Source organism: Carettochelys insculpta, chromosome 1 (genome assembly GCF_033958435.1).
Source record: "Carettochelys insculpta isolate YL-2023 chromosome 1, ASM3395843v1, whole genome shotgun sequence".
Lineage (NCBI taxonomy): Eukaryota > Metazoa > Chordata > Testudines > Carettochelyidae > Carettochelys > Carettochelys insculpta.
Genome location: NC_134137.1, coordinates 42,298,621 through 42,325,972, shown reverse-complemented (window position 1 = coordinate 42,325,972; position 27,352 = coordinate 42,298,621). Strand labels below are relative to the sequence as shown.

Here is a 27,352-nt window from a genome sequence, read left to right as displayed (position 1 = left end):
GGCTGGCAGGGCCGACGTCCGGCCACCTGCTGCCCCCAGTCGCCAGGTCGACCCTGAGGGGATCCGGGTCCGGGAGGCCCTGCGGGCCCATTTTGACCAGGCTGCGGGGTGAACGCTGACAGGGCCATCTGCGGGTGAGCCACCCACTGCACCCCCCCATCCTCCACAACACTCCTTGCCCCCACGCCCACTCTACAGAGAACCTGAGAGCACCCCCCCCCCACTTCTGTGCAATAAATGTAATTTTTTTAAACAAAACCGTGCAACCTTGTATTAATCATTAACAGAAGAAGAAGGGGGGAACTATGTACATGGGGGTAGGTACAAAACAGGGGTGGAACAAAAACTATTTACAAAGATGGGGGGAATATGTCCAAAGGAAGGGGCCTTGGGGGGCAGTGTCCTCGGCCATGCACCCCTATTGTCCTGTGCCTGGTGTTGGGGGGGGCGCGACCCACATCTCGGCCGGAGGCCTGCTCGAGGCTGCGTGGGGGCCGGGAGAACCGGCAGATAGGACCGGGCGGACTCCGGAGGCCCATGGTCCCCCTCGGTGGCAGGCCCCAGGACGGCTGATGGTGGAGGGATGGCAGGCGGAGCGGCAGGGGGTCCAAGTGCTGCACGATGGCATCAAAGGTGCGCATGAAGGCCCCCCAAGCCTCCTGGCACCAAGCCAGCGCTCACTCCTGGAGATGGAGCCGCCGCTCCTCCACCTGCAGGCGCCGCTCGGATACCTCCAGCTGATGCTGGAGGGTGGCAAGCAGCTGGGGGTCCGTGGACGCCCACAGATGGCTCCACCGCTGTCGGGCTCGTCCTGGGGCTGGTCCGTGCTCCGCTGAGGGGCTGGCCTGGTGGGATGGCCCTGGTGGGCTCTCCGGGACCACAGACGCCACGCCGGTGCTCTCCGGGCCCTCCAATGGTGCAGCTGCAGAACAGAGGGGGGAGGAAGAGTGGAGACAGCCATTAGTCTGGGCCCTGACCCATGGCCCTTGTCCCCCCACCCCTCTGCTGCTGGTTCCCCATCCCCGTCCCCCGGAGATGCTGCTGCTGATGGGTGTCCAAACCCGCCCGCCCCGGGGGACCCTAGGTTCCGCTCCCCTGCATCCCCAGGGATGGGGCATGGCGCTGTCCTGCTGGGGGGCAGGGGCTGATGGACTCTTCTGAGGGACATGCCCCTGCTGTCCTCGGAGCCATGGTCATCTGGGTGTTTGGAGGGCCCTGGTCATGTCTCTTGTCCCCACCCCTTAACCCCGGGGGTGTGCACCGGGGGGTACATACCTGATGGTCCACTCCCACGTTTGGGGGACACCCATCGGGCGGACGCCCTGCTGGAGCTGTGGGAGGGGAGGTCTATCAGCAGCCCCCCGTCGCTGGAGGCCCCCTCCTCCTCCTCTGGTGTCCCAGGGGTAGGCTCCTGGGGGGGCCCCTGGGGTGCAGGGCTGGCCTCCGGGGTGGACTCCGTCTCCGGGACCTGCTGGGGCTCGTCGGCTGATGTGTCAAGGGTTGCCGGGGGGGAGGAGGTGTACCGGGGGCCCAGGATTTCCCTGCGCTCCCTGTAGAAGGGGCAAGTGGCGGGGGCAGCCCCAGATCGGCTGGCCGTGTCCCGGGCCCGGGTGTAACCCTGCCGCAGCTCCTTTACCTTACTCCTGATGTGGTCAGGAGTGCGGGCAGGGTGACCCTGGGCAGCCAGGCCCTCGGCCAGCCGAGCGAATGCATCCGCGTTCCGCCTCTTGCTCCCCGTTACCTGGAGCACCTCCTCCTTGCCCCAGAGCCCCAGCAGGTCCCAGATCTCAGCCTCCGTCCAGGAGGGGCCCTGCTGCCTCTTCCCCTGCTGGCTGGCAGGCTGGGAGCCCGGGGTGCCCTGTGGGCACTTGGGGGGCTGGCTGGATGCCATGGGGTGCAGGGTGGTGGGTTGGGGCTGCTGAGGGACGTGCAGGCTGGGCATGTGGCTGTGCTGCTGCCTGCACAAGCTCTCAGCTTCCTGCACAGGAAATAAGGGGGCGGGAAGCTTTAAGGGGCTGCTGCACGCGGCGACCATAGAGCTCGGGCTGGAGAGAGCGTCTCTCAACCCCTCAGCTGATGGCCGCCATGGAGGACCCTGCTATTTCGATGTTGTGGGAAGCGGATCGTCTACACGTGCCCTACTTCGACATTGAATGTTGAAGTAGTGCGCTATTCCCATCTCCTGATGAGGATAGTGACTTCAACATCTCGCCGCCTTACGTCGATTTCAACTTCAGAATGGTGCTCGGCACATGTAGATGCGATGGGCGCTATTTCGAAGTTGGCACGGCTACTTCGAAATAGCTGGCTAGTGTAGACGTGGCTATAGAGTCCTGCACAGATACAGAAGTGGGTATCCACAGGATATATTATGTATTGTTCAGATTGTCGGCCCTTTCTGCCAAGAATTATTTTCTTGTCTGTAGTATTAGAGGGATATCTGAATTAGTCTATCTTCAAAAACAACAAGAAGTCCTGTGGCACCTTATAAACTAACAGATAATTTGGAGCATAAGCTTTCGTGGGCAAAGACCCGCTTCATCTTTGCCCACAAAAGCTATGCTCCAAATTATCTGTTAGTCTGTAAGGTGCCACAGGACTTCTTGTTGTTTTTCTTGTCTATAGAGAACTGTGCACAACTCTGTTTTTGTATAAACAGTAATAGTTCCTTAGGAAGTACTCAATTACTGTTAGTCTGAAAGTACCTTTATTTGGATTTATGTAGTGTCAGCAATGTTATGTGTCATCTTTTTTTTTTTTTTCCATCGTTATAAGACCATTTGAAAAAATATAATTTTTCTTTTGCATTTGTCACTTGAGTCCGTAGCAGTTATATGACCTTTCTTAAATAATATGTATAGTTATATCAGAATTTTAACTTGTGTAAGTGTAGCATGGAGAACCAATTATACAATTAAAAAACTTTTTGTTTCATCTGTTACAGGGTATTTACAACAAGAAAAACTTTTAACTACCTGCCGTGAATTTATATTGGAAAGCTCGGATTTAAAGGAATATGCTGAGCACTGTACAGAAGATGGTTTTGTTCCAGCCTGTTTACTGGTGAGTTCATCTGTACTGCACACAAGATAAAGTTCATTGTGATACACTCTGAAAACCTCTCCTATAATAACTTGTTTTAAGTCTGAACAAACTTCTGCCTTTGTAAAATGTGAGAAAACGTCATTGCATCCACCGCACAGGCACTGTTCCAAATGTTTGAATAGTTTGAAACGGTAATCTCTCTCTCTTTGCATTACATAAAATACTGTATGTTGTACCACCTTTCCTGGGTTGCTGCTAATATTGAAAAGTAGACATCTAGAAATAACAAATTTAAGAGTACAATACGGGGTAGGTGGGTGTCACCTGGTGTACATCATAATTGCATTCTTGAAAAGGGCAATGGATACCAAAATGACACATCGGGAGAATTTTTGCCCCTTAAAAAATAACATAATAGCAGGGGGTCTGGGTTCAGAGTGTCACCCTACTTGACAGTGACACTGCTCTTCTTTCACCTAAAGAGGCTACATTTTTACGATTACAGGTTATGCAGTTTTAATTTTATACATAAAACATTGAATGTTGAACCTAACTGACACCTTCCAAACACAAAACATTTTTAAAGTAAGTACAGTGTCAATTTTGCTTAACTAAAGTAGTATTAGCAGCTGGTTTTTCTTGGATTGGATTTTCCATGGCTGGCTCTTTGTTTACAGAAGTCTTACGGGATTTTATCCATGTCTGCTCTCCTGCATGAATCTTTGAGCAACAGGTCTCCCTGTAGCAAGCCATTGTATTTTTTATAGCCCTGGGGACTTTTGGCAAACAGCTTACAAAAAGGATCAGTGCTCTGTATGATTACTGTCATATCACCTAGCAATCCAAGGAAATGGGACAGAATCCTTTCTGTCAGACTCCTGGCTTCCTGTCCTATGTCCTCATTATCTTTGCTTTCTGTGGCTATCCATTGTTGGTCCAGCTCAGTCAGTTCCTCCTTTGTCAGTTGTTCAGCATGAGACTCCAACAACTATATCATCCTCTACTACCTCCTCAAAGCCTATATCTTTCCCCAACTTGGGAGCTTCTCGCTGAAGAGCAGGAACGGCATCAAAATCTATGAAGCTGTGGACAGCATCTGGCCAGACCCTGCAACAAATGTTGTTCATATGTTGCTAAGTCACCTCCTCCCATGACATGTTTTCTTTGCCATTCAAGATGTTGTCAGACTTCCCAAACTCCTTTACAGTGAGCTTTCTAGTGAAGCATTTCCTTACTCAGCTTGAAGAATGTCCCGCAGTGGTATTAGTAATAACCCATGAACGTGTCCATGACGCTCTGGTTCATAGTTGCAGCAGTGATGTGGCTTTGGATGGCAAAAATAGAACTTTACATTTGGGGAGAGGGGCTTCATAATCCAGTTCTTGGCCACTTGCTTTATCCAGCAAAAGGCGAGTCTTTATTGACCAACTTTTTTTTTTTTTTTCCTGACAGTAAGCTGTAAATTCAGGGAAGGCACATTTATAGAAGAACATTGCATATCATCCAAGCCTTTTCAACTTATAAATTACATGGAGATGAGACTTGATGTACCCCCTCATTTCTCTTAGGTTTTCACTGTGATAGACAAGAAAGGACTTCAACTTGTAATGCCTTCCGCATTCTTCCCCGCGGTCCCACCAAATAAAAGGGTTAAGTGGTCTTTTGGGGCTTTGAATCCAGGAGCAATGTTCTCATCGTGAGAAAGATAGATCCCTGTTGGTATCTTCTTCCCATAAAGACTCATTGATGTTGAAAAATTGTTTTGGAGAGTAGCCACCTTCTGAAACGTTTGTGTTTATCTGCACAGGAAATATTTCCATTGCTTCTTCATCTGCACTAGCCATTTCCAATGTGAGTTTTAAATTATGTAGATTGGCGTATTTCTAAACTCTGTGGAACCACCTATGGTTAGCTTTGAAGATCTCCTTTTGTGCTGTTATGGTAGAGTAGATTGGTGCGGAGCTAGTCTACAGAAACTAAGCCACTCCACACTGGACAGGGTAGGATGGAAGGAAAGAGTGAGGGAAGTATTGGACACCAATGAACGCTGAATCCATGGTGGTGGTTGATGATGATGATTTTCTGCCGTTGAGCTCTCTCTCCATCTTCCTTTTAAATTATACAGGCTTTTGGCCTTCTGAATCAAGCTTAAACTCATGAGCATTTTCTTTTCATGGAGCTCATTGGTCCAGTGACGCCAGTAAACATTCCATGTTCTCCATGGTACTGCCCCTCTCTCTTTCATTATCTTCATGGATGACAGTTTGGTAGCACTTGTCACTTTCACAAATTTGATCAGCACTCTTAAAAATTGTGTACGCCATTGAAGCAGGCAAACTGAGAATACAAGCAACATTGGCTGCATGCTTACCTCTTTCAGACTGCTTTGTAACATCTAATTGCATCTAAGCAGTGATGTGGCAAAGTTTGCAGATGACACCAAGTTGTTCAGGACAGTCAAAAGCAAAAGGGATTGTGAAGAACTACAAAAAGATCTCAGCAAACTGAGTGATTGGGCAGCAAAATGGCAAATGAAATTTAATGTGGGTAAGTGTAAGGTAATGCATGTTGGAAAAAATAACCCAAATTACACGTACTACATGATGGGGTCAAATTTAGCTACGACAGATCAGGAAAGGGATCTTGGAGTTATAGTGGATAGTTCTCTGAAGACATCCACGCAGTGTGCAGCGGCAGTTAGTAAGGCAAATAGGATGTTAGGAATTATTAAAAAAGGGATCGATAATAAGACAAAAGATATCATACTTCCCCTATATAAAACTATGGTACGCCCACATCTTGAGTACTGCGTGCAGATGTGGTCTCCTCACCTCAAAAAAGATATATTGGCATTAGAAAAGGTTCAGAAAAGGGCGACTAAGATGATTAGGGGCTTGGAAAGGGTCCCATATGGGGAGAGGCTAGAGAGACTGGGACTTTTCAGTTTGGAAAAGAGGCGATTGAGGGGCGATATGATAGAGGTATATAAAATCATGAATGGTGTGGAGAAAGTGAATATAGAAAAATTATTTACCTTTTCCCATAATACAAGAACTAGGGGACACCAAATGAAATTGATGGGTAGTAGGTTCAAAACTAATAAAAGGAAATTTTTCTTCACACAGCGCACAGTCAACCTGTGGAACTCCTTGCCCGAGGAGGCTGTGAAGGCCAGGACTCTATTAGGGTTTAAAAAAGAGCTTGATAAATTTTTGCAGGTCAGGTCCATAAATGGCTATTAGCCAGGGATAAAGTTTGGTGCCCTAGCCTTCATAACAAGGGCAGGAGATGGATGGCAGGAGATAAATCACTTGTCTTCTGTTCTCCTTCTCTGGGGCACCTGGCATTGGCCACCGTCGGCAGATGGGATGCTGGGCTTGATGGACCTTTGGTCTGACCCAGTATGGCCATTCTTATGTTCTTATGTTCTTATGTTCTTATGCACTTTTAATGTTACTCTGACCTTGCCTCTCAGAGACAGATCCATTCTTAATACTTTGAATATGTTTTCTGCTCATGATGGGTACAGTACAGTAAACCGTCGAGTTACACAGGGATTGCATTTGTGCAGCCCCCACATAACTCAAATTTTTGTACAAGTTGAGGAGAGATGGGAACCGGGTGGCAGCCTGGTTCCTGGTTCCCCTGGGCTTGCAGGAGCTGGGAAACTGACCAGGCCAGCAGGACTGGTCAGCTTCCTGGCTCCCAGAGTGACAGGGAGGTGGGAACCAGCTGGGAGATGGTTTCTCGGGTCCCACAAGTAGCGGAGAGCTGGGAACCAGGTGGCAGCCTGACTCCAGGGACCAGAAAACTTTCCACTCCTGTCAGGGATGGCAGCCTGACTCATGCCTCCTGCCCCTGACAGGAGCAGTTTCCCACTCCTGTCAGGGATGGCAGTCACGTTAACCCAAGACACATGCAGTCAAGTTGCATGTATCTTGAGAGTTTACTGTACAGTGCTCATGATCACTCTGCCTCTTTCATCCCGTCTTGACTCCCACCCAGTGCCACCTCTGCTTCTCTGTCCACCCCAACCCCTTTGCCGCGTGAGCACTACTAAACAGCTGATTGTGGCAGGCAGAAAGCACTGAGGAGGAGGAAGAGGAGCTGGTATGAGCCACTGGCGGACAGGAGGCACTGGGTAGGTTTGTGGGCATTGGCCACTGATGCGCTATAAATACCCACAGAAAAGTGATGCGAATGGGGTAGCAAGTACAGTACAAGAAAGTTGCAAATGACTGGTATGTGGATTGGACTGCATGGGAATCAGAACATGTTCCCCTGTTGGTGAGCCATGGGTGCACAAAACAATGGATAAGGGGAAGATGTATACCAAGGACCCCTTTATGCAGATGATAGTGAGAAGGTTTAATTCGGTCAGCTTTGTAGGTGAGAGCAAGTGGGTTACTTTTGGTAAAGTATTGCAAGCAGCTACATTGATTTACAGGGTTGTTACAGTTAAAGTATATGCATTATGAGTAAGACAATATTTGTATGGCATAGATGTAGCACTTAATTAAAGTCTGTTTCACACAGATAGTAACTTGAGTTAGATGAATCAGTTTCATGTAAAAATCTCAAATTTGTGTATACTTACCAGCAAAACTAGCAGTCACGTTAATTCACTGAGTCTTTTCCAATTTGACAGCTATAGTGGTTTCCTCACTTACTACCTTTGTCTATTCCAGCTGATGTGTAATTTGTCTAAAAGTTTGTGGCTCATTATTTATTAACTGTGCAGATAACTATAATTAGATTTTAACTCTCTTACTTCCATGGCTGTTCTTTCTTATGCACTCGAAATCAGGTTTTGGCTAGCATTCCGAATTGCATGGCTTTTATTGTTGTATGTGTAACTTTGATATTCACATTAGCACCTACATACAACTTGCATTCTATTTTTCTAATACAGGTTGAACCTCTCTTGCCCGACACTCATCCAACAACATCCGTAATCCAGCATAATTTTAGTTAGGTGGAAGAGCACTTACCATGGCTGCAGCCAAGTTTTCTGTGGTTTGATAGCTTTTTTTACAGCTACCAGTCCTGGCTCTCAGTGTTCAGTGCTGTTATTTAGCTGTAATTTACTCCTAAATGTCTTCCAAGAGCCCAGTAAGTAATGGAAGTGTTGGTAATGCTGCTAGGCAGTAGTGACCTTGACACTGGACTAGAAAGGTTCAACCTGTACACCATTTGATAACTATGAATCTTGAGTCCTGGCCTGCAATATGCTAGGTCGGTGGAAATCTTTTCCTTGTGAGATCCATGTTTCTGACTCACCAACTCAAAAAAGGGCTTAAAACTTTTACTTGTTAGAAGCTGCTAATTGGTCATGTTGCTAGTAGCCTACTGGGCTGTCTGAATTTCAGGTCTGGAATCAGCTGTGGCCAGTAAGAATTAGCTAAATTAAAGGGAACAAAAAGTATTTGAGCTAATCAAGTAAATTATAATGAAATATTCTTTTATTTTATAATTTTCAGGATGGAAAATGCATAGATTATTTTACTTGGCGATATTTTTTTCTGTTTCTAAACGCAAGTGATGTTAGGAAATTCCATCAGACCAAAATATCATTAGAATTCACATGCTTTAGAATTCAAGGGCGCTTTTAATAAGTATCAGAGGGGTCTGGTGATAACCAATATCAAGCAAGACATGATGCTGAAACTAAGGACAGTTGTAATTTGAAAATCCCTGTGTCATCTAAAATCATCATATAATGGTACAGATTGTTTGCTGTAAAATTATTAAAGCCTCTCCCTTTTAGAAGCCACTATGCTGAAATGTCTGTCCTCTTAGCAACATGTTGTACCGCCTCAGGATGATGGCCTTTGCTTGCTAGCACATTGCAGTTATTTTCTAAGAACCAAAATGACACTGCCTAGCTTTCTCTTCCCTTTAACTCTATTGTCTCAGAATAACAAGAGCAAATTGATGGCTGGAATGGCTTCTTTGCAGTAGGCTGTACACTTTTGAAAATATCTGTTATGGTTGAGAAATGCATTTTGTCTCCTGAATGTTCTTTTGGCATCCTTGAGAGAGCAGCATAAGCAGGGTAATCCACATCTATTCGTGTCCAGGTCTACAGGCTCCTAAAGAACTACAATGTGTTTTACCCATGAAAACTCATGACCTAATAAATTTGTTCGTCTGTAAGGTGCCACAGTACGGCTTGTTACTCATGAAGTTACAGATTAACATGGCTACGCTTCTGAGACTTTTACAATAACTGAGTTTCTAGGATTTAGGCTTTTTCACAGTTTCTGTGCTGAAGATTCTTTAACATTGATTTTTGTCTTTCAGTCTTTGTTTGGAAAAAATTTGACAACTATTCTCAATGAATATGTAGCCATGAAAACAAAAGGTAAGCATTGAGGGTCAAACATCTGCTGTACAGCACTTTACTTCATTTATATATTTAGATTGTAAACTCTTTAGAGACAGTATTTTTTTCTGGATCTAGCACAATCCCCACTCAATGTTGGGAACTTAAGGTTCTGCGACAACACAAACAATTGTTAATTTGATCAGAATTTGTATAACAAGATATCTCTTACTGTAGTTAATAGTAGTGTGTATGCTTTCTCACTGTAACTTTGAACAGAATCTTTAATATAACTCTTCATAGAAGTGTTCATTAGGCATACAGTAAACATAGGCTCATGACTGTAGAGTTGTACTGTAGGGTTATACACAGTATATACTTGCTGTGTGTATGAAATTTGACTTCCCTGTCTTAATTTAAGCCATCTTTTAAAACATTCAAAATTAATTATTAACATTTTGTATGGGTAGAAAAGAGTAAAGTGCAACTGTTCTGTTTTGTTTTTAAAGAAAGGAACTCATGAAGGTTTCTTTTTCCATCTGGTTTGGCTCATCACTGAGGTCTGTGCAAGTGACTAGACTTTGGTGGTTTGTGAGATTTGAGTGGAGTACAGTGTAGTTAAATGTATGACTGTAGATCTCTGAAGAAATGCTGTGTCTTGAATATATTTGTAATGTTTTCCTCACTTATTTATGTTTAATTAAAAAAAATAGCTATAAGGCACAAATTTGATTGCTGCAAAATAACATTTACTTGTCATCTTAAAGAACATTATAAAGAGGTTCATCTAAGTCTGTGAAAGGTGATGTGATCTCTGGCATTAAACTTCAGCTAATAAAGTGGGCGTGAGGAAGGTATATAACGTAGTATGGAATTTAAAAAGATATTATGTATGCACTTGATGTTGAGAGCTGTTTAGTACCCACAGCTCTCATTTAAAGTTACTTGAAACTCCAAGGACTCAAGACTTCCAACTTGGACCTACTACACATGAGAGTCTCGTTTGTTATTTTAGTCTTTGATGTAATCTGACCTGCTTGGAGATTCTTCCTTATTTGCATTTGTTTTTTAAAGATTGTGTGCTCCCCAAATCTATTCTTAACTTCCATCAGTGATTTCTCAAAACAATTAAGCTGTGGCCACACTAGCCCTCCCTTTCAGAGGGGCTATGGTAATGTGGCACTTCGGGATATGCTAATGAACATATTATCATAATGACGACCATGTGTGCTTCAAAACTGCCGGCTTCGACATGCATGCCGCCTGTGTAGCTGGGCCGGCGGGTGAGGGGGGAGGGAGTCTTTCGGAATGATCCCTGATTTCGAAAGCCTATTCTTCCCATTGGGTGGCGTGCATTTCAAAACCAGCAGTTTCAAAGCACACACAGCCACCATTTTGCTAATGAGGCGCTGCATATTCATGGCAGTGCCTCATTAGCATCTCCTGAAGTGCCACATTACCATAGCCCCTCTGAAAGGAGGGGCTCGTGTGGCCATAGCCTTAGTGATTGCAGCAAAAGGCTATAAATACACATTTTTCAAACATATATGAGCAACTTAAGGGCATAAATTTAATTAGAAGTGACAGAAGCACTTGAACCTAAATCGTAGAGACTTGCAATGCCTAATTCACTTTTGACAATGAGTCGCTTAGGCACTTCTTAAAAAATTACCCTAGTATTTACCTCTTGATTGTATTACACTAGTTTTCCAATACATCGTCTTTCAAGCTACTGTTCTAGCTCTGAAGAATGGGCAACATGATGAATGTGTTCATGTTTTTTTTTAAAAGAAACTACAAATGAAGTTCCAGCCATTATGTCATCTTTGTGGAAGAAGTTAGACTACACTCTTTCTCAGATCAGGTAGTTTGTAATATTGAAATCGGGAACGGAATATTTTCTTTAAAGTAAATTACTACCTCCTAGCTTTCTTTGACTTCATTTTTACATTTTATGACCAGGCTGTCTACACACACTGATTAAGGATAATTGGGATATTTTTTATGTTTATTTTTCTCTGTGAACTTGTGGGAGGGAAGAATCTGCATTTTACACTGAGTGTTTGGGTGGGAATCTCAGAACTGGTCGCTCAATCTATGCTAGCCAGAGAAACCAGATAGGTAGGTGCTAGTGTGCTTTCCTTGGCCTGTATAGATATGGCCACATAACATTGTACTGTAGTTGCTGTGGTTATCAGGTCCAAAATTCAGCCTAATTTGATAGTCAATGCCACTTAAAGAATTTAGTTACGTTAATTATTTCAACAAATCCGTGCTGCATCCAGAAACATTGCCATACCAGTACATGACTAGCACATAAACTAGTAAATGCATAACTATAGAATGACCCTTCTTATATTTAGGGTGTCCCTAATGTATTTTGCATGTATTTTGATTGCTTTATTTTATATTGTAGGAGTATGCAGAATTCTGCAGGATTTTCTGCTAATCAAAGGAGTAGGTATCTAACCGAACCATATGTACGTAATAAATGGGGTTCAAGTTCAGAGCTGGTTTTGATTGAGGCCTGCCTTGTGGTTTGGTAGTTTTTGTACTCATTCCTTACAACTAGATCTTTATTTTCTACTCTCTTAAGCTTATTTAATGAATGGGTCAAAAGTAACTGAAAACATGACCAATCCAGTTGCAATCTAGTCTCACTAGAAAGTGGTAAAACAATAGAAGCAGATAACTTGTTTAGAAGGGTGGAAAAAGGAATTGCTGTATACTAGTAGTGATCGTGGCAATACTGACTAGAGAAGCAAGAAAGGGAAAGTTATTTTGTTTTCACACTAACGAGAATAAATTCCATGTCTTAAAGTCTTTACTCAGAAACATTTGTGAGAAAAGTAAATTTTAAATGCAGGTGTAGTTTGCTCATGAATCTCTCAATCCCATTGCTTATGTTGGACACAGTTATGAGGTTTATTGTGCTGAGAATATCCTATAGCAAGGGTGAGCAAACTTTTTGCATCAGGTCCCACTTTTCGTCCCTGCAATTAGCCGTGCCCCCCCGTCTAATATAATTCAAACCAATGAAAATTTTGACTATGTTCATATGAAAAAACCACCCTTTCAGTGTGTGTAAGAAAATAGGTATGTAGAATGTAAAAACTTTATTAATCTGTATATAAGTGTGAGTACACATAGAAATGGTAACATATTCCAACATTTTTATGAGATGGAGCCTGAGACCTAACTGTCGATGGTGCTATTGCTCCCCTTATAAAATTTCACGCTCCTGCAGCGAGGCCTCCCCATACTTTGTGCACCCTGTCCTATAGCTTAAGTTTATCAGGCTTGGTTTACATACAGTGTATGTACCAGTTTCACTATTTATGTTAGAGATTTGGGATGAGGGGGTTACTAGTACAGTCAAATTAGTGCTGCCTCTGTGCAGTTGTGCTGCAATAAAGATGCCTAGAAACTTAAAAGAATAAATTACACTGATATAAACACCTTTTATATTAGCTTAACTGTGCCTGCATTAGTTAACTGTACTGCTTTTACTATACTGATTTCAAACTGCCATAGTTAAAGCCATAGAATAACTGTGTACAGACAGTCTGTTGCAGAAGGTACTGTGTACTATCAAGCCCCATTTCTTGTCTTCCTGCTGCATTCATGTGTGAAAAGAGTAGTTGGGTCTTTTGGGGTTCCCACAGTTACATCTTCAAGCAGTGATGTTACCTGGAAAATGAACTGCCTCTTGACAATATCCAGTAATGGAGCTCACTGTAAACCTTCACTTTCCTCAGCACGTACAAGAAGTGGAATTGCAGATATGAAAAGGCAGAGAATGCTTCAGTCAGCGGCTCCAGCCTCAGGATTGTTGTCTGTAGCTCACCAGTCCGGACAACTTAATTCCTCTTGTATGGCGACTACGCAGATTATTCAGAGACCAATAGTAAATCAAAATGTGTCACAGACAAGATTGAATACTTTGTTTGCACACCAGTCACAACCACAGGAAAATAACGTCACCAGTAAGTTAAATTTGTGGCTGGTTATTTTTTATTCAATATATCTATAGGGATTTGAATTATTTTATAATGTGTAATGTTCATCTTTCTCAAAGAAAGTAGCTTTCTCTGAGAAATTCTTACTTTGCAGATTCTTACTGTGTCCGGACCAAGTCAAACATTACACAAAAGAGGATGTGCACAAAGGAGGGAAGACGTTGTTTTGTTTTTGTTTTGTTTTTAAATTTGCATACTACCTACGGCCCCATGTGTGTTGCTGGCTCACAGAGGCATAAAATAGTTTGTATTCAGTTCCTTCTTCATGTATCTAACATTCCCAGAAAAGAAGATTAGCAATGGGAATCATATCTGGATTATTTTTTTTTGAGGATTTTGTAAATAGAATACTATGCTTTGTACGGCGATACGTGTAATATATTCACAGGAGGGGTAGGGTTTGGAGACCACGTGTTGATAAGGGTATTAATATGTAATCCCAGATTCCTGTAGCACTTTAAGAAGCTTCCTTAGGTTGGTTGGTGTCACCCATATTCTTTTATTTAAAGCAGAAGATGCTATACATATTCTAGTTCCTGGACCTCAAGAACGAAAATTTTATTCAAGCTTGCTATCTCCAGGAAGACGAAAAAGGTGAATGCTTCTTTTATAATAAATTGTTTAGAATTTGTACAACATCCTTGTCTTGAACATGAGGGTCTTTGAAACAAAATGTAATACTGGATCAGATCCAGGCTCCATGTGGTCTTGTCTCTAAGGCTATGTCTACACAGCTGCGTGTGTTTGAAATAAGCTATTCCAGGAGATTTACCAATTTCAAAATAAGGCATCTGCTCGTTCAAAATTATTTCAAAATAGTGGTTGCATTGTGTAGATGCTCACGAAGTTATTTCAAAATAGTGGCCATTATTTCAAAATAACTTTTCTGTGTAGACATACCCTAATGGGTGGGGGGAAGGATAGCTCAGTGGCTTGTGCGTGGTCCTGCTAAACCCAGGGTTGTGAGTTCAGTCATTGAGGGGGCCTCTTAAGTATCTGGGGCAAATAGAGTTTAAAAAAATAAATCTGTCAGGGATGGTTATAGGTCCTGGTCTGAGGGCAGGTGAGTGGACTCAATGACCTCTGAAGGTCTCTTCCAGTTCAGTGAGAGAGGTGTATCTCCATATATTATTATAACACTAATCAGTGCTAGATGATTCATATGTAGGTATAGCAAGCTTGCAGTGGATAGAGGAAGTGAAATTTGCCTTCCTTCCCACCACATAGATCTCATTCTGATCTTAGAAATGAGAAAAGTAAGCTTATATCTTGCAAGGTTGAGGTTTAATATACTTTTCAATATATGTTAGCATTAATTAGGATAAATGGATGGCCATATTAATATCCAATCCATTTTTTTAACTTGGAAAAGCTTTTGGCCTTAGATTCCTGTGGGAATGAGTTCCACAGTTTAGTTAAATATGTGGAAGTGTTTCCTTTTATTGGTTTTGTATTTCCCACTCTTTTAATTTGATTGAAATGGCCTCTTGTACTTGTGATTTGAGATGGGGGAACAGAATTCTCAGTTTTCCTTTTCTGCGTAATTCAGTATTTTTCTGTGTTCCTCATGTTTCGTTTCTGAGGCTATGTCTACACTAGCTGTTAGCTCGATTTTTACAATGTCACTGTCTTCACTGTGAATACTATTAGGTGGATTTTTAGGGAGTGCTAAATTTGATATTACACCCACAAAGCAAGTTGGCGTAGCGCTAAGTTTAATTTAAAAAGGTCAAATTAATGCTAATGTGGAAACGGCATTTCTTTAAATCAACTTTGTTAGCATCCAGAGGTGTCCTGTATGTATTCCACAATGCCCCACAGTTGTCTGCTCTGGCTGCTTCCATCTCAGCTGCTCTCCAGGTGCGCAGGAAGTCAGTAACAGGAAGCCTATGAATTTGAATTCGGCACTAAAAGAACCTGGGAAATTGAAGTGGGCGCCTGGGCTCATTTTGAATTCATTTCTTTATCATCACCATGTTCGCATCTACCCATGGAACAAAATAGCCCCAGCAGGGGGTGGTGGCGTCTTCTCTGCACAGACTATAACAGGAGAGTTTGAGATTTTTTTTTCTGCATTGGTGCCAGCTCCCCACCTCACCACACCATGTGGCGGCTTGGATGTGGGGTCATGCTTGTATGAGAGGTTGAGAAATTTCTTTTCTGCAGTTCACATTTGTATAGGGCCAGTCCCCACCTCCCCCACAGGTGCCATGAAGTCAGTGTCTATCTACTGCCCAACTACATCATGTGGCTGGCCCCCGGCCCAATAAAATCACATGCCTTCAGAGCAGTACAGACCATGCTGCAGGACAGAACCATTTCCTGGCTTGCACTCAGTTAAGGCTCCAAAGGCGGGAAAGGTTTTCAGGGGCAGGCTGGTGTTGGGAGTTGTCTCCTGCCCCTCCTTTACCTCCCAGCAAAGATTTTAGGGGCTGCCTGTTGCTGAAGGGGGAAGTCTCCCCACCCCCAGCAAAAGTTTCAAGGGATGTTTATTGCCAAAGGGGGAGTGTCTCAACTGGCCCTTCAACCACCACCCCTAGCACAGCCCTCATAGAATGTGGGGTACGGGGGATGTGCAGTCATTGTCATTTGGGGCTGGCACCTCTGAAGGGACCCTGTCAACTGGCTCTTTAACCAGTTTCCCTCATGACATCCCTTATTGAATGCGCGGGGGCCGGTTGTAATGTGTTCCTGTGCTATTTTCAGAGGGGATGTTTCTGGTAGAAGTTGTACCTTTATGCCCAGGCACGGGTGCTCACAAGGGGAGGAAAGTGGCTGGGAGGCCAGTTGAGATGGCACAGTCATGGTCACTGGGTGATCTCAGGGCGGTATGACAGTCCCCAGCCTGGCATGCTATTTGGCGTATTACATAGAAGTCATACCATTCTGCCCAGGCAGGGGTAGTACCAGGTTGGGGAGAAGTGGCGGGGGCCAGTTGAGATCGCATGGTCACCTGGGTGATCCCTGGGCACAGATTTCCCAAATAACTTCTGACAAGTTCCATGCCCCATGTTGGACAAGTCTGTGTAGTGAAGTGGGAAGCCCAAAATCCTTTCTCAGTGCACCACAAACTCTTTGCTTTCCATTCATGAGCATGGGAAGCTGCAGCAGGCTTTTCCCCTGCCTGAGGGGGTTAGCTTTAGTTGTTACGGTTTGCACTTTCTTCAACTTTACTATCCTACTCTTTCCTCAACTTTGCTATTATCCTACTGTACTTCAGGCAGATTGGCCTAGAAATACTGTAGTCGATGGTGTCTCTCATCACTGTGTTGCACTCCAGCAAGCAGCCTGAGTCAGAGGCAGGCTTTGGAAAAATGGTGTGAAAATTCCTTTGTCTGTCTGTTTTCAACAGGGGGTGCTGGATATCACAAGCAATAATCTGTTCCTGTAATGTTTTCAGGGAGAGTGTTTCTGGTTTGAAGGTGTGGGGGGAGGAAGTGGCTGGGGACCAGCTGAGATTGCACAGTCACCTGGATGATCCTAGGACACAGAGTCATTCTGGTATGTTGGTATGACAGGTCCCTGCCTGCCATGCAAGTTGACTGATTAGGCAAAAAGTCATGTCTAAAGGTGTTCTTTCTATAGGGGAAAGCAGCTGAGCAACCAGTTTACGTGGTTCTCTCACCTTCTGAACCCAACCTGTTTGGGTTTCTTTTGTCTGGGATTCCCTACTTTTCTTTCTTTCCTTCCAAAAAAATGGCCATTTGCTCTCTTCGGGGGGGAGTGAGGGCAGTACAATGTGCAAAGATGACATCACATACCCACAACCACTTGTGGGGCACTTTTTTCCCATACTGCACCAGCAAAAAAACCCAGAATGCTATGTGGCTGAGGAACTGTGGGATAGGTTCCCACAATGCACTGCTGCAACAGCTGATGTTTGGCAGTTCATTGAGGCAGCACTAACTTGACTTTGTGGGGAGGTGGAGATAATCAAAATCAAATTTATAAAACCTAGCATTATGAAATCAAATTTAATAAAATAGAATTTATATTTTAAAGCAGACATAGCCTGAGATAAAGAATCCCAGGATTCTCTGTCTCTATTTGTATGAGATTTTTTTCTAGAATCTTGATTATCCTCGTCACTCTTCTCTGAACCCATTGTAGTTCTATATTATCATTTGAGAGAAGGGGTGGTGATCAAAGCAGCGCACACAGTGTTCCCAGGTGTGGTTGCAGCATTGGTTTAAATACAGATATTAGAATGTACTCTGTAGAACTCTCTTGTCTAATTCCTTATGTAACCTAACATCTTGTTTGCTGTTTTTACCAGAGAAGCTCATTGAGCTGTCAACAGTGATGCCCAGGTCCCTTTTTTGAAATGATACAGTTAATTTAAAACTTTAAAGTGTACAAAGAAGTTGAATTTTTTTCTCCTCCAACATGCACTACCTTGTATTTGTGGATACTAAAGTTAATTTGTCTTTATGCTGCTCATTCGCCTCATTTATTTATGTGCTTGATTGATAATTGACCTGACATGCTAGATTAATTATATGGTATCTTGTTTAACATAAGACAGAAAGTTGACTACACAAAGATAACATGATTAAAATTTTGTTTTGTCATTACAAATATGCAATTCAGTTTTCATTAGTTAAAATTTTCTGCTGGAAGAATTTTTTTAAAGCATGAGTCAGTAACCTCTTGTGGACAGGACATTTTTGCATGGTTGTGTGCAGTGAATGCATTTTTATATTATATGGCATAAACTTCCAAAAATGTTTCAGTGAATCTCAGAAGAAGAAAAGTATTGCATCACCTGGACCTCATTCAGGAAGTAGAAGTTTTCAGGACTCCAGTGTGGTGGTGATGGAAGAAGAAAGTGAACCCCTCCAAGAACTCATAGATGGCAATTTTCCTGTGAGTATAAAAAATAAAACACCTCAGTTTCATTTTAAGGATTTCTAGGAGTACTCTGTCCTTGTTCTTCCAACTTAAAAAGTGCTAGTTTTTCTGTAGCAGAACTAATATTCTTTCAAAGAATATTGCCATACTTTCAAAGAATCCAATACTGACTAGGTAGGTAAGTGCATGTTGACCCAAGTTAAATTACTTTAGTCATCTAGGATTTAAATATCATCAATCTTACATTTGAGGTCCAAAGCACTGAATCTTCTGCCTTTAAGCAACATATTAAAGGAATGTTTAGTTCTTCTGTTTGACTGGATCTCGTAAAAGTAAGTATCTTCCATAAATGACAGAATTTGATATAAGGTTAAAAATAGGAACTACAATCAGAGTTTTGGTTCTGACCCCAAACAGCTTTCTCTTAAATTAATTATAGCAGTAGCCACCATAAAAATTAAAGTAGGTTCCCACTCTGACACTAAGGTTTCAGTCATCAATCTATCTTAAATCCTTCCTTTCTGGGCGAGACGGGACAATGTCTGGGACAGATCTTTGTCAATTAGTGGTTAGTCATTCACACCTGGATGTGGTAAATGCTACACTTGTGATGTAGGCATATATCTGGGTGTCTCCTGGCAGCATATGATGTTAGATGGCCAAGGAGGTAAACCCGTTTTCTCAAAGGTGAGTTTGTGTGGGCAACAGGTGGTGTCTACCATGAAAAACAGAACAGATGTCTCTGTAGAGAAACTCCAGTGGTTACTCTGATGCTGTTGTCTCTAGAGGAGGGAGTTAAGCATGGGAGAGTGTGGGCTGCTAGGATCCTTCTCACTAAGATATCTGGTACAGTAGTGGTTGTGATCAACTTGCTCATTATTATAAGTCTTTTCTCTATATTGAAACTTAGTGTCCTGAGCATAAATCTGACTTACGTTTCTTTTCAATTATAAAAATAATTTTGACCTCTTTAAAACTGTTTTGTAGCAATTGGTCATTGAAAACGCCAGAGAGAAAATATTGAGCAACAAATCTCTTCAGGAGAAGCTTGCAGAAAACATTAACAAATTTTTGGGCAGGTAATATACTTATGTATGAAATATCCTGATTTTGTGTATCTCTATTACTTCTGAATTCTATACTAACTGGTTTTAACTGTGTTGCAGTGAAGGCAGTGTTGCTCAGACTCCGAAACAGGCAGACAGTGGTCCTGCAGAACACGAGTCCTCAATTGATGAAATCTTCGGACTTCAGGTAGACTCACAATATTTTACATTTGAATTGGTAAAGGCACAGCTGCTATGTGTAGATACCCTATGTTAGATGGCATATACACAGTGGGATCCTGCTAAAATCTGGTATAAATACCTTGCTTTGAAGTTGGTGCTGGTTTCATATTTATTTTATCAAAGCTACAAGGTTGTCAGTTGAGTAAGCGTCCTGGTGATAACCCTAAATGCAGCCCTGGCCCCTTTTTGGTTTATCTGAGTTCACCCTCCTCTGTAGTCTGCCTCTGGCCCTTCACTGTCTCAAGAAGAAATTTTGCAATTATTTGACTCCTAGGCCAGGAGGTGGGTCACTGTCTTATGTGTAGCCACCAGCTTTCAGCTGTAGGTTCAACTGGGTTTCATTCTCCATGAACCCCTCCCTTTGAGAACCTGTGACCAGACCAGTTACGTTTACAAGTCTCCTTGCAACTGTCCTTTTTATTTTGAGTTGGAACAAAACAGAGAAAGGAATTAAAAACAACATACAGACTGCCTACATATCTAGTCTTATCTAACATTTTGCTATATGGTATAGTAGATTGGTGCAGAGCTAGTCTACAGAAACTAATTCACTCTGCACTGGACTGGGAAATATGGAAGGAAATAGTGAGAGAGGCATCAGACACCAATGGATGCTGAGCCCATGGTTGATGATGATGATGACGACGACCTTATGCCCCATTACCAGCTGAATTAGATATGTTCCTTTTCTGTTACTGGGACAAAACAGAATTCTAGAAGGGTTGATTCACCACTGGTTTTTCCTCCTTCCACCTTCCCTCCCCCCATCTACCATATAGGTTGGCATGCTGTAAGCATTGTGTTTTCTCATGCATAGATAATGATTGCTTGATGATGCACTGCTCTTGTGTTGAGGAGAGGCTGGAAGAGTGCATTTTTTATTTTAAATGGGTAAATAAAGGAGATCCTGAGCAGTAATCTGACTCCATTGTGCCTCTCTGGCACAATAAAGAAGAAAGGGAAAAAGCACATAGTATTTCTGATCTGCCTCAGGGACGTTACCTGGTTCAAACAGCCATTCACCTCCAAATCTGGGAAGCAGCAACAGTGAGTGAGGGGGACAGAGTGGGTGTGTCTACACTTGAATTCCTCTTTCGAAAGAGGCATGCAAATTAGGCAAATCGAAAATGCAAATGAGGTATAAATTTCCACATTCAACACCTTGTTTGCATATTGAATGCACAAATTTATACCTCGTTTGCATTTTTGATTTGCCTAATTTGCGTGCCTCTTTCGAAAGAGAAATGCAAGTGTAGACATACCCAGTGAGTGTCATTCAGTGGTTCGCAAGGCAGGCCAGCCCCACTGTCTTAGTGTCTCCATTCTCCCTTCTCCCCCCACCACAGTGACTTTGCTCTTTACTCTTCAGTGGGCTGCTCTGAGCAGATGTGCCCAAACTGCAGGGAAAGGGCATATGATCCCCACAGATTTCACTGAGCCCCTTTCACCCTGACCTCCTGTAGGGAGGAGCCAAGAAAGCTGTGGAAAATAAGAATTCTGCACCCCACATTGAGACAAAGTTCCCCCAGGATTACCTCTCGTGGCTTCCTATTGTCTTTTTTTATTGTAAATTAATTAGTATGTAAATGACTTTAATACCAGATTACAAATTTGATACTTTTCATCTCGGACTCAAAGATATCTCTGAGTAAATGACTATATAAATCAGTTCTCTGAGGCATTGCCTTCCCCCTGCCCCCCTGCCTTTTTTTTCTTTCCTAGAGTGAAATCCACATGTCAGAAGAAGCAATACAGGACATCCTGGAACAGACAGAATCAGACCCAGCTTTTCAGGCACTCTTTGATCTTTTTGAACCTGGTAGGTGAGGGTTTACACATCTGAGCACTGTTTAAAGGACGGGCTAGAATGATCATGCACTCCAAACTTGACTTGAAAAGCAAAATTGATTCAGCAGAATACCTCTGAAAACTGGGAGAAGTGGATTTTTATTGTTACTCCCCCCAAATCTAATTAGTTATTTTAAGAGCTCTTTGGATTTTGTGTGGATCACTTTCAAATATTTCAAGTAAATATTATGTGTATGTAGTATGTCACTGGTTACACATCTGTCCTCGTTTTAGCTTTCTATTGACAAGACGATGTAGGTAATGTTTCTTTTGCTGTTTTGTTTTGTATTCAAATGGAGATTTTTCTTAGGTCTGATCAGTACGATTCCAGGAATGCTCTTGGTAAAAATGGAAATGATTATAGAATCATAGGACTGAATGGAAAGACCCTTGAGAGGTCAAGTTCAGTCCCCTGCACTCCTGGTAGGACTAAGCACCATCTAGACTGTCCCTGACAAGTGTATGTCTGTCTAACTCGTAAAAATCTCCAGTGGTGGAGATTCCTTAACCTCCAAGGGCAGTTTATTTCAAGGAAGTTTTTCTTATTGTCCAACCTAAACCTTCCTTGCTTCACTTCAAGCCCATTGCTCCTTGTTCTAACCTCAGAGATTATTGATGCATCTCTAGTGAGGATCAGTGAATAGTTCTTCTTTGTGCCCTCATATACTGAACATGTGCACATTTTTATTTAAACTGTGCTCATTTTCTCTTAAATCAGAAAATTTTTAAACCTTTGCAACAGAAATGCCTATTTAAATTTTGTATTGCTTTAATTTGACATAGGTAAAAACAAGAGTAATAAAAATGCACCTCCAGCCATGTCCAATCAGACTGGAGTAGAAAGTACAATCTTGGTGGATGAAGATAATCTGGAAACAATTGAAACATCTTTAGAAACACATGAAGCTAGTAAGTGTATTCATATCTATAAAATGTGTTCCAGTATCAGTTTTATTCTGTTACAAAACTCATGCACAATCATGGCTATATAGTTTAATAAATGACCCTCTTCCCAGTTCTGCACCTCTGCAGAGCCTTGTTGAAACTGGCAGTTGATATGGGTGCACCAGTCACTCCTGCATTGTAAATTGAAATGTGTGCTTGCAAAACTCTCTTCCCATATAAAACAAAAAAGCTCCCACTTGTTATGTGAGCACCGTAGTTCCATAGGAGAAACTGCAGTATAATATCTAGCCTTGGAAGTCTTTTCCCCCATTCTGTAATACAGTGGTTCAGCAATCTGTTCATTAAGGTTTAGTCTAGCTGTCCCCTGAAATACCACTTGGTCTCTGTCTCTAGGGAATGTAGAGACTTAGGGTAGGTCTTCACTATGTGTAAGATTCATCTGGTCAGGGTCGATCTTCTGGGGTTTGAGATCGTGTGTCTAGCAAGGACATGTGAAATCGAACTGTCTGGGGTGGGCAGTTGATTCCTGCACTCCTCAGTATCGTGAGGAGTAAGGGAGGTTGATAGGAGAGTTTCTCCCATCAGCCTCCCTCTGTGAGGGTGGCCAGGAAAGTTGATTATAGATAAGTCAGTTCTATCTGTGCTATTGGCATAGCTAGAATTGCATATCTGCCGTCAACTTACCTACCTGATACACAGCAAGCCTAGGTCACTCTTCTAACTCCAGCTTGTAAACCTGTAGTGTTACCAGATATAACATCTAAATCAGGGCAGTTGGGATACTTGCAACACAAATGAGAGAGGTGGAATGAAATCATTGTACTTCTAAATTTGTCTTATTTTTCAAACAAAACATTTAACTTAGTTAAAAGCAACTTTGTAGCTCACAAGTTCAGGATACTTCATGATACAGATAAGTAATAATTCTGAACAGAATTTAATTAAAAATTCATAGTATAATTCCTTCTGTGTGTGGATAGAAAGTGATACTTAATGGCCTGTTATCATGCTCAACGTAGCATTCACCTGCTGCTGAATGTATCTTATACATCTTCCATTCAGCAGAGTGCTATCAGATAACATTCAAGCTGCTGTGCAGGACAAGTCAACAAAAGGAATTAAATTTGCCTGGGGCTTGGCTGTGAGACAGACACTTACACCCAAGGAACGAAATGAAATGTTTATGCAAATTGAACATTTGACCTCCTGATTTCCCACCTTTCATGTTTCATATGATTTCTAATCCATTTTAAAATTGGGAAAGAGGATAAAGTACATTGCATGGGTAAGGAAGAAAGGCAGGGAATAAGTGCCCAGAAAGTTGGGTCAGTTTAAAAATACTGCAAACTGGACATAATTGTTTTTGTTGCCCAAGAATTATCCTGTAAATATTACTTTTAGTAAATCAGTTATGAAACTATTTGTCTTTGCAGCAACTAATGGACAGTTAACACCTAATAAGAGCATAATTTGCTGCAATAATAAAATTTACAGAAATGTTGAAACGGCCTAACTGCTATTTTGCAGGTGATCATTCCAGAGAGGCACAAACCTGTACAGATTATCATTCAGAAGTAGCATCATGCACCTTGAAGAACAGCAATGGTGGTGATGATAGCACTAAGAAAAGCGTAACTTGTGAACAATCTCATGGAAGTAGTAAACACAATATACAGACTCATAACTTTCAAACAGTAACTGATGAACAAATTGGTGAGCTTCAAATCCCCTTTGAATCTGTGCCTGATTTGATTGACTCTAACCAAAGACAGAATTCTGGTGTTGACCAAAACAAACACTGTGTGGAATCTTACAGTAATAAAATCTCAGCTGAATTAGTAGCAAAAAATCAAACAGCTATGGACACTGAAACAAATGCACTAAATCATAATAGTTTAAATACACCCCATCTGGAGTATGATCGTTCTGAAATTCCACAGAGTTCCTTGGCTTCCCTTGACAAAGACCCTGTAACTGTTGACAATGGAACATATCCTGGAACAAGTGAGCATCATTTGTCACCGGATACTTCTTTATCTGAAAGAACAAATACAAGTCCCTCTCAGAAGAGCCCTGGTCACAGTGTGGTGCTTAAAAATAGTAATGCATCCAGCTGTAGTCAGTCTGGAGAGTCAGGTGAAAATGATCAGGTTGTAACAAAAGAAACACCCATGTTGTCTGTTGCTTTACAGCAAAATTCTAACCACCATTCTAACTGTCAAGACCTTGATAAAATGCTATTGGATTGTGTTGAAAGATCTGTAAATATAGCAGATCCAACAGGAGCACAATTGCAGCTTGAAGTTGTAGATCCTTCCAACATACCTCAGCCAGGTGACCAGCTTGCACTTAATAAGCCTTCTACAAAAGATGTAAGTCTCCATTTGGGGTCGTCAGACTTTGAGAGAACACAAATGGAAATGCAAGAACCTTCATCTTCTACAGAAACGGGTGCTGAGACAATATTTTTCTCTTCGGGTGACGATGGATGTACAGAAATTTCTGTAGTATCCACTGAAAGTAATCCCGCTGTATCTGAAGCATGCCGTTCCCCTCCACTAGAAACTGCATGCATGACAGGAGAATCTAGCAGTGAGTTCAGAAGTATTGGTGATGATTCTTCCAGTAGTCAGCCTGTGGATGTAGATCCTTCCAGTATAGTGTCCCTCAAAATCATTATCAGTGATGACCCATTGATGTCATCTGACACTGAGTTAAACAATGCAGTTTCCAGCATCACTGGAGAAAATTTGCCAACTATAATACTGTCTTCTCCAGCTAAAACTACGGGGTTATCCAAAAGTGTCACTTCAGAAGAGACTGAAAGAGCTGGGGATTCAGCATCTGCAGAGCAGAATCTTCTTGTGCTCAGATCTAAAGACCCCATTGTGAGTTCAGCTAATATGCAGAATGAAGAATGCACTGTTTTTTCAGTCGCTGGTGCATCGAATCTCTCCAAGGATGCAGGATTTATACAGTTGACGCCAGCAACGAGCACAGCTTTTGGCAATTCAAATAACCTTTATATAGCTACATGTGTGACTGATCCAACCACATTGGGCACTGCTGTAACACCATCTAATGTAGTTGTGTTGCCTGGCAATTCTGTGTCACTTGCTGGCCAGGCTCCACCAGCACAGCAGCTACAGACTCCTCCTAGGTCAAACATGTTTACGATGAGTCAGACCGTATCTCCAAACTTTCCACAAGGTAACGTGCTTAAAAGAACTCACTGAATATTTACATATTTACTTTTTCGTTTATCCTCCTAAGTGTGTTAAAAGTAAAGTGATATCTAAGACTTAGCTTATCTACCACTTCAATCTAACTAGGAATTTTAACAACTTGAAGTGTATTTGTGTATTTATTATTTTGTGCCTGCTATAGTGTATGCTGCTTTGAAAAAGTGACTGACTTTTTAGGGCAAATATCAGATAATTATAGAACTGGAAAAGCTGGGAAGGATTGTTTGCTTTTTACAGCCAGAAGACTAGATTAAATTCTCCTTAAAACATCCTGACATAAAGCAGTGGCGTTGTATCTCACTAGGCCCAATTTTCAAATGTCAGATTATCGGTCTTTGAAAACTCTTCTCAAAATATCCCAGATTATTTCCTATACTCCCTCTCCAGTAGAAAGGAAGGGATAAGAGAATTATTCATTTTGAATTAAACAAAAAAGTAGTCCTGAAGAAGTGGGTCTATCCCCCAAAAACTCATCACCTAGCACATTATTTTGTTAGCTTTTAAAATACTACAGGACTGTTTTTTTGGGAAGATACAGACTAATAGGGCTACCAATCTGTGACTATTCATTCTGAAAGCCGAGTATAAAACAAATGATGGGCTGAAATAGAAATCATCACCATCATCAATAACTGTGGGCTCAGCACACATTGGTGTCTGATTTCTCTCTCACTGTTTCCTTCCATCTTTCCCTGTCCAGAGCGGAGTGGCTTAGTTTCTGTAGACTAGCTCCGTGCCAATCTACTAAATCATCTATCCATTCTCTGTGGGGTCTGCCTCTCCTATTTGTACCATCCATTATGAATTTTCTTCCGGTAGCCAACTTATTGACCCAACCCCGATTGCTCGATTGGTATCACAGACCTTGTTTATCCGGGTGACGCCCACGCCGGCATGTTTTATCATTTAGTTGTACTGGCATCAGATTTCATTTGTATTGTTGTTTGATGGTCAGCACATCAACACACATCCGACCAACTCTCCTCCTTCATCCAGGCTTGGGACTGGCATGGAACTCATAGAGGCTTCATGGCGGAGTTTGAAATAGAAAGGACACATTTAATTCAAATAAGAAAATTGGGGACATATATTTCTAATTTATCCAACAGCAAATCAGATAATGCATCTTTTACTGTCCTTAAAATACAGTTGTTTTTTAAACTATTTTCCTGCATGCAGTTGGTACTTGTCTGAGTCTGAATGACTAGCTAGTTATATGATACAGCTTGGCCCTCTCTCATCCAGCACCATTGGAACCTGACCAGCGCTGAACTAGAGAATTTGCCGGACCATGGGAGGTCACTATTGTCTAGCAGCATTACCAGCACTTCCACTGTGTACTGGCCTCTTAGAAGCTATTTAGGGGTAAATTACAGCTAAATAACAGCACAGAACAACACTGAGAGGCAGGACTGGCAGCTGTAAATAATTTTAATGGGACCACAGGAAGTTTGGCCACACCCATTTTAAGTGGTCATCCAGGTAACTAAAATCATGCCAGAATACAGATGTTGCCAGATGAGAAGTTTCCAAATTAGAGACATTCAACCTGTCATAATAATTTCCTTTTCTCAAGAGAGTTCCATATTTCAGTAATGTTTTCTTTAAGCATGGCCTACACTCAGAGGTTGCACTAGTACAGTTATTTTGCTTATGGTTATGATACTTTTATCAAAATAGTGACAACAGTAAAGGGCCTAGTGTAGATGCAGGTATACCAAGATAGAGGTGATTTATATCGTTAGTAGTACAAAGTTTTTTAGAAAATAGTTATAAAATGTCAAACCAAACGACAATTATGAAGTAAGTCCTGTCTAGGTAATA

General features: G+C 42.1%; 1 protein-coding gene and 1 long non-coding RNA gene across 3 annotated transcripts in view; one reads left to right on the top strand and one right to left on the bottom strand.

The window, feature by feature from the left end:
• Positions 1 to 27,352, top strand: part of NPAT (nuclear protein, coactivator of histone transcription) — a 43,453-nt gene that overhangs the window by 4,879 nt on the left and 11,222 nt on the right. The window contains exons 2-13 of one of the 2 annotated variants that reach the window (XM_074984869.1): positions 2,945 to 3,063; positions 9,349 to 9,409; positions 11,162 to 11,234; positions 11,787 to 11,827; positions 13,129 to 13,356; positions 13,902 to 13,983; positions 18,123 to 18,255; positions 19,228 to 19,319; positions 19,407 to 19,494; positions 21,252 to 21,348; positions 22,161 to 22,286; positions 23,811 to 25,493. In XM_074984869.1, the coding sequence (XP_074840970.1) occupies positions 2,945 to 3,063; positions 9,349 to 9,409; positions 11,162 to 11,234; positions 11,787 to 11,827; positions 13,129 to 13,356; positions 13,902 to 13,983; positions 18,123 to 18,255; positions 19,228 to 19,319; positions 19,407 to 19,494; positions 21,252 to 21,348; positions 22,161 to 22,286; positions 23,811 to 25,493 (2,823 nt within the window). Of the gene's footprint in view, positions 1 to 2,944; positions 3,064 to 9,348; positions 9,410 to 11,161; positions 11,235 to 11,786; positions 11,828 to 13,128; positions 13,357 to 13,898; positions 13,984 to 18,122; positions 18,256 to 19,227; positions 19,320 to 19,406; positions 19,495 to 21,251; positions 21,349 to 22,160; positions 22,287 to 23,810; positions 25,494 to 27,352 lie in introns of both variants that reach the window. The other variant, XM_074984861.1, reaches the window with a different exon arrangement.
• Positions 350 to 24,710, bottom strand: LOC142008065 (uncharacterized). The gene is made up of 4 exons (XR_012644069.1): positions 24,609 to 24,710; positions 18,155 to 18,253; positions 13,061 to 13,251; positions 350 to 922 (listed from the first exon to the last, which is right to left on the bottom strand). It is a non-coding gene; the product is annotated as an uncharacterized LOC142008065 (long non-coding RNA).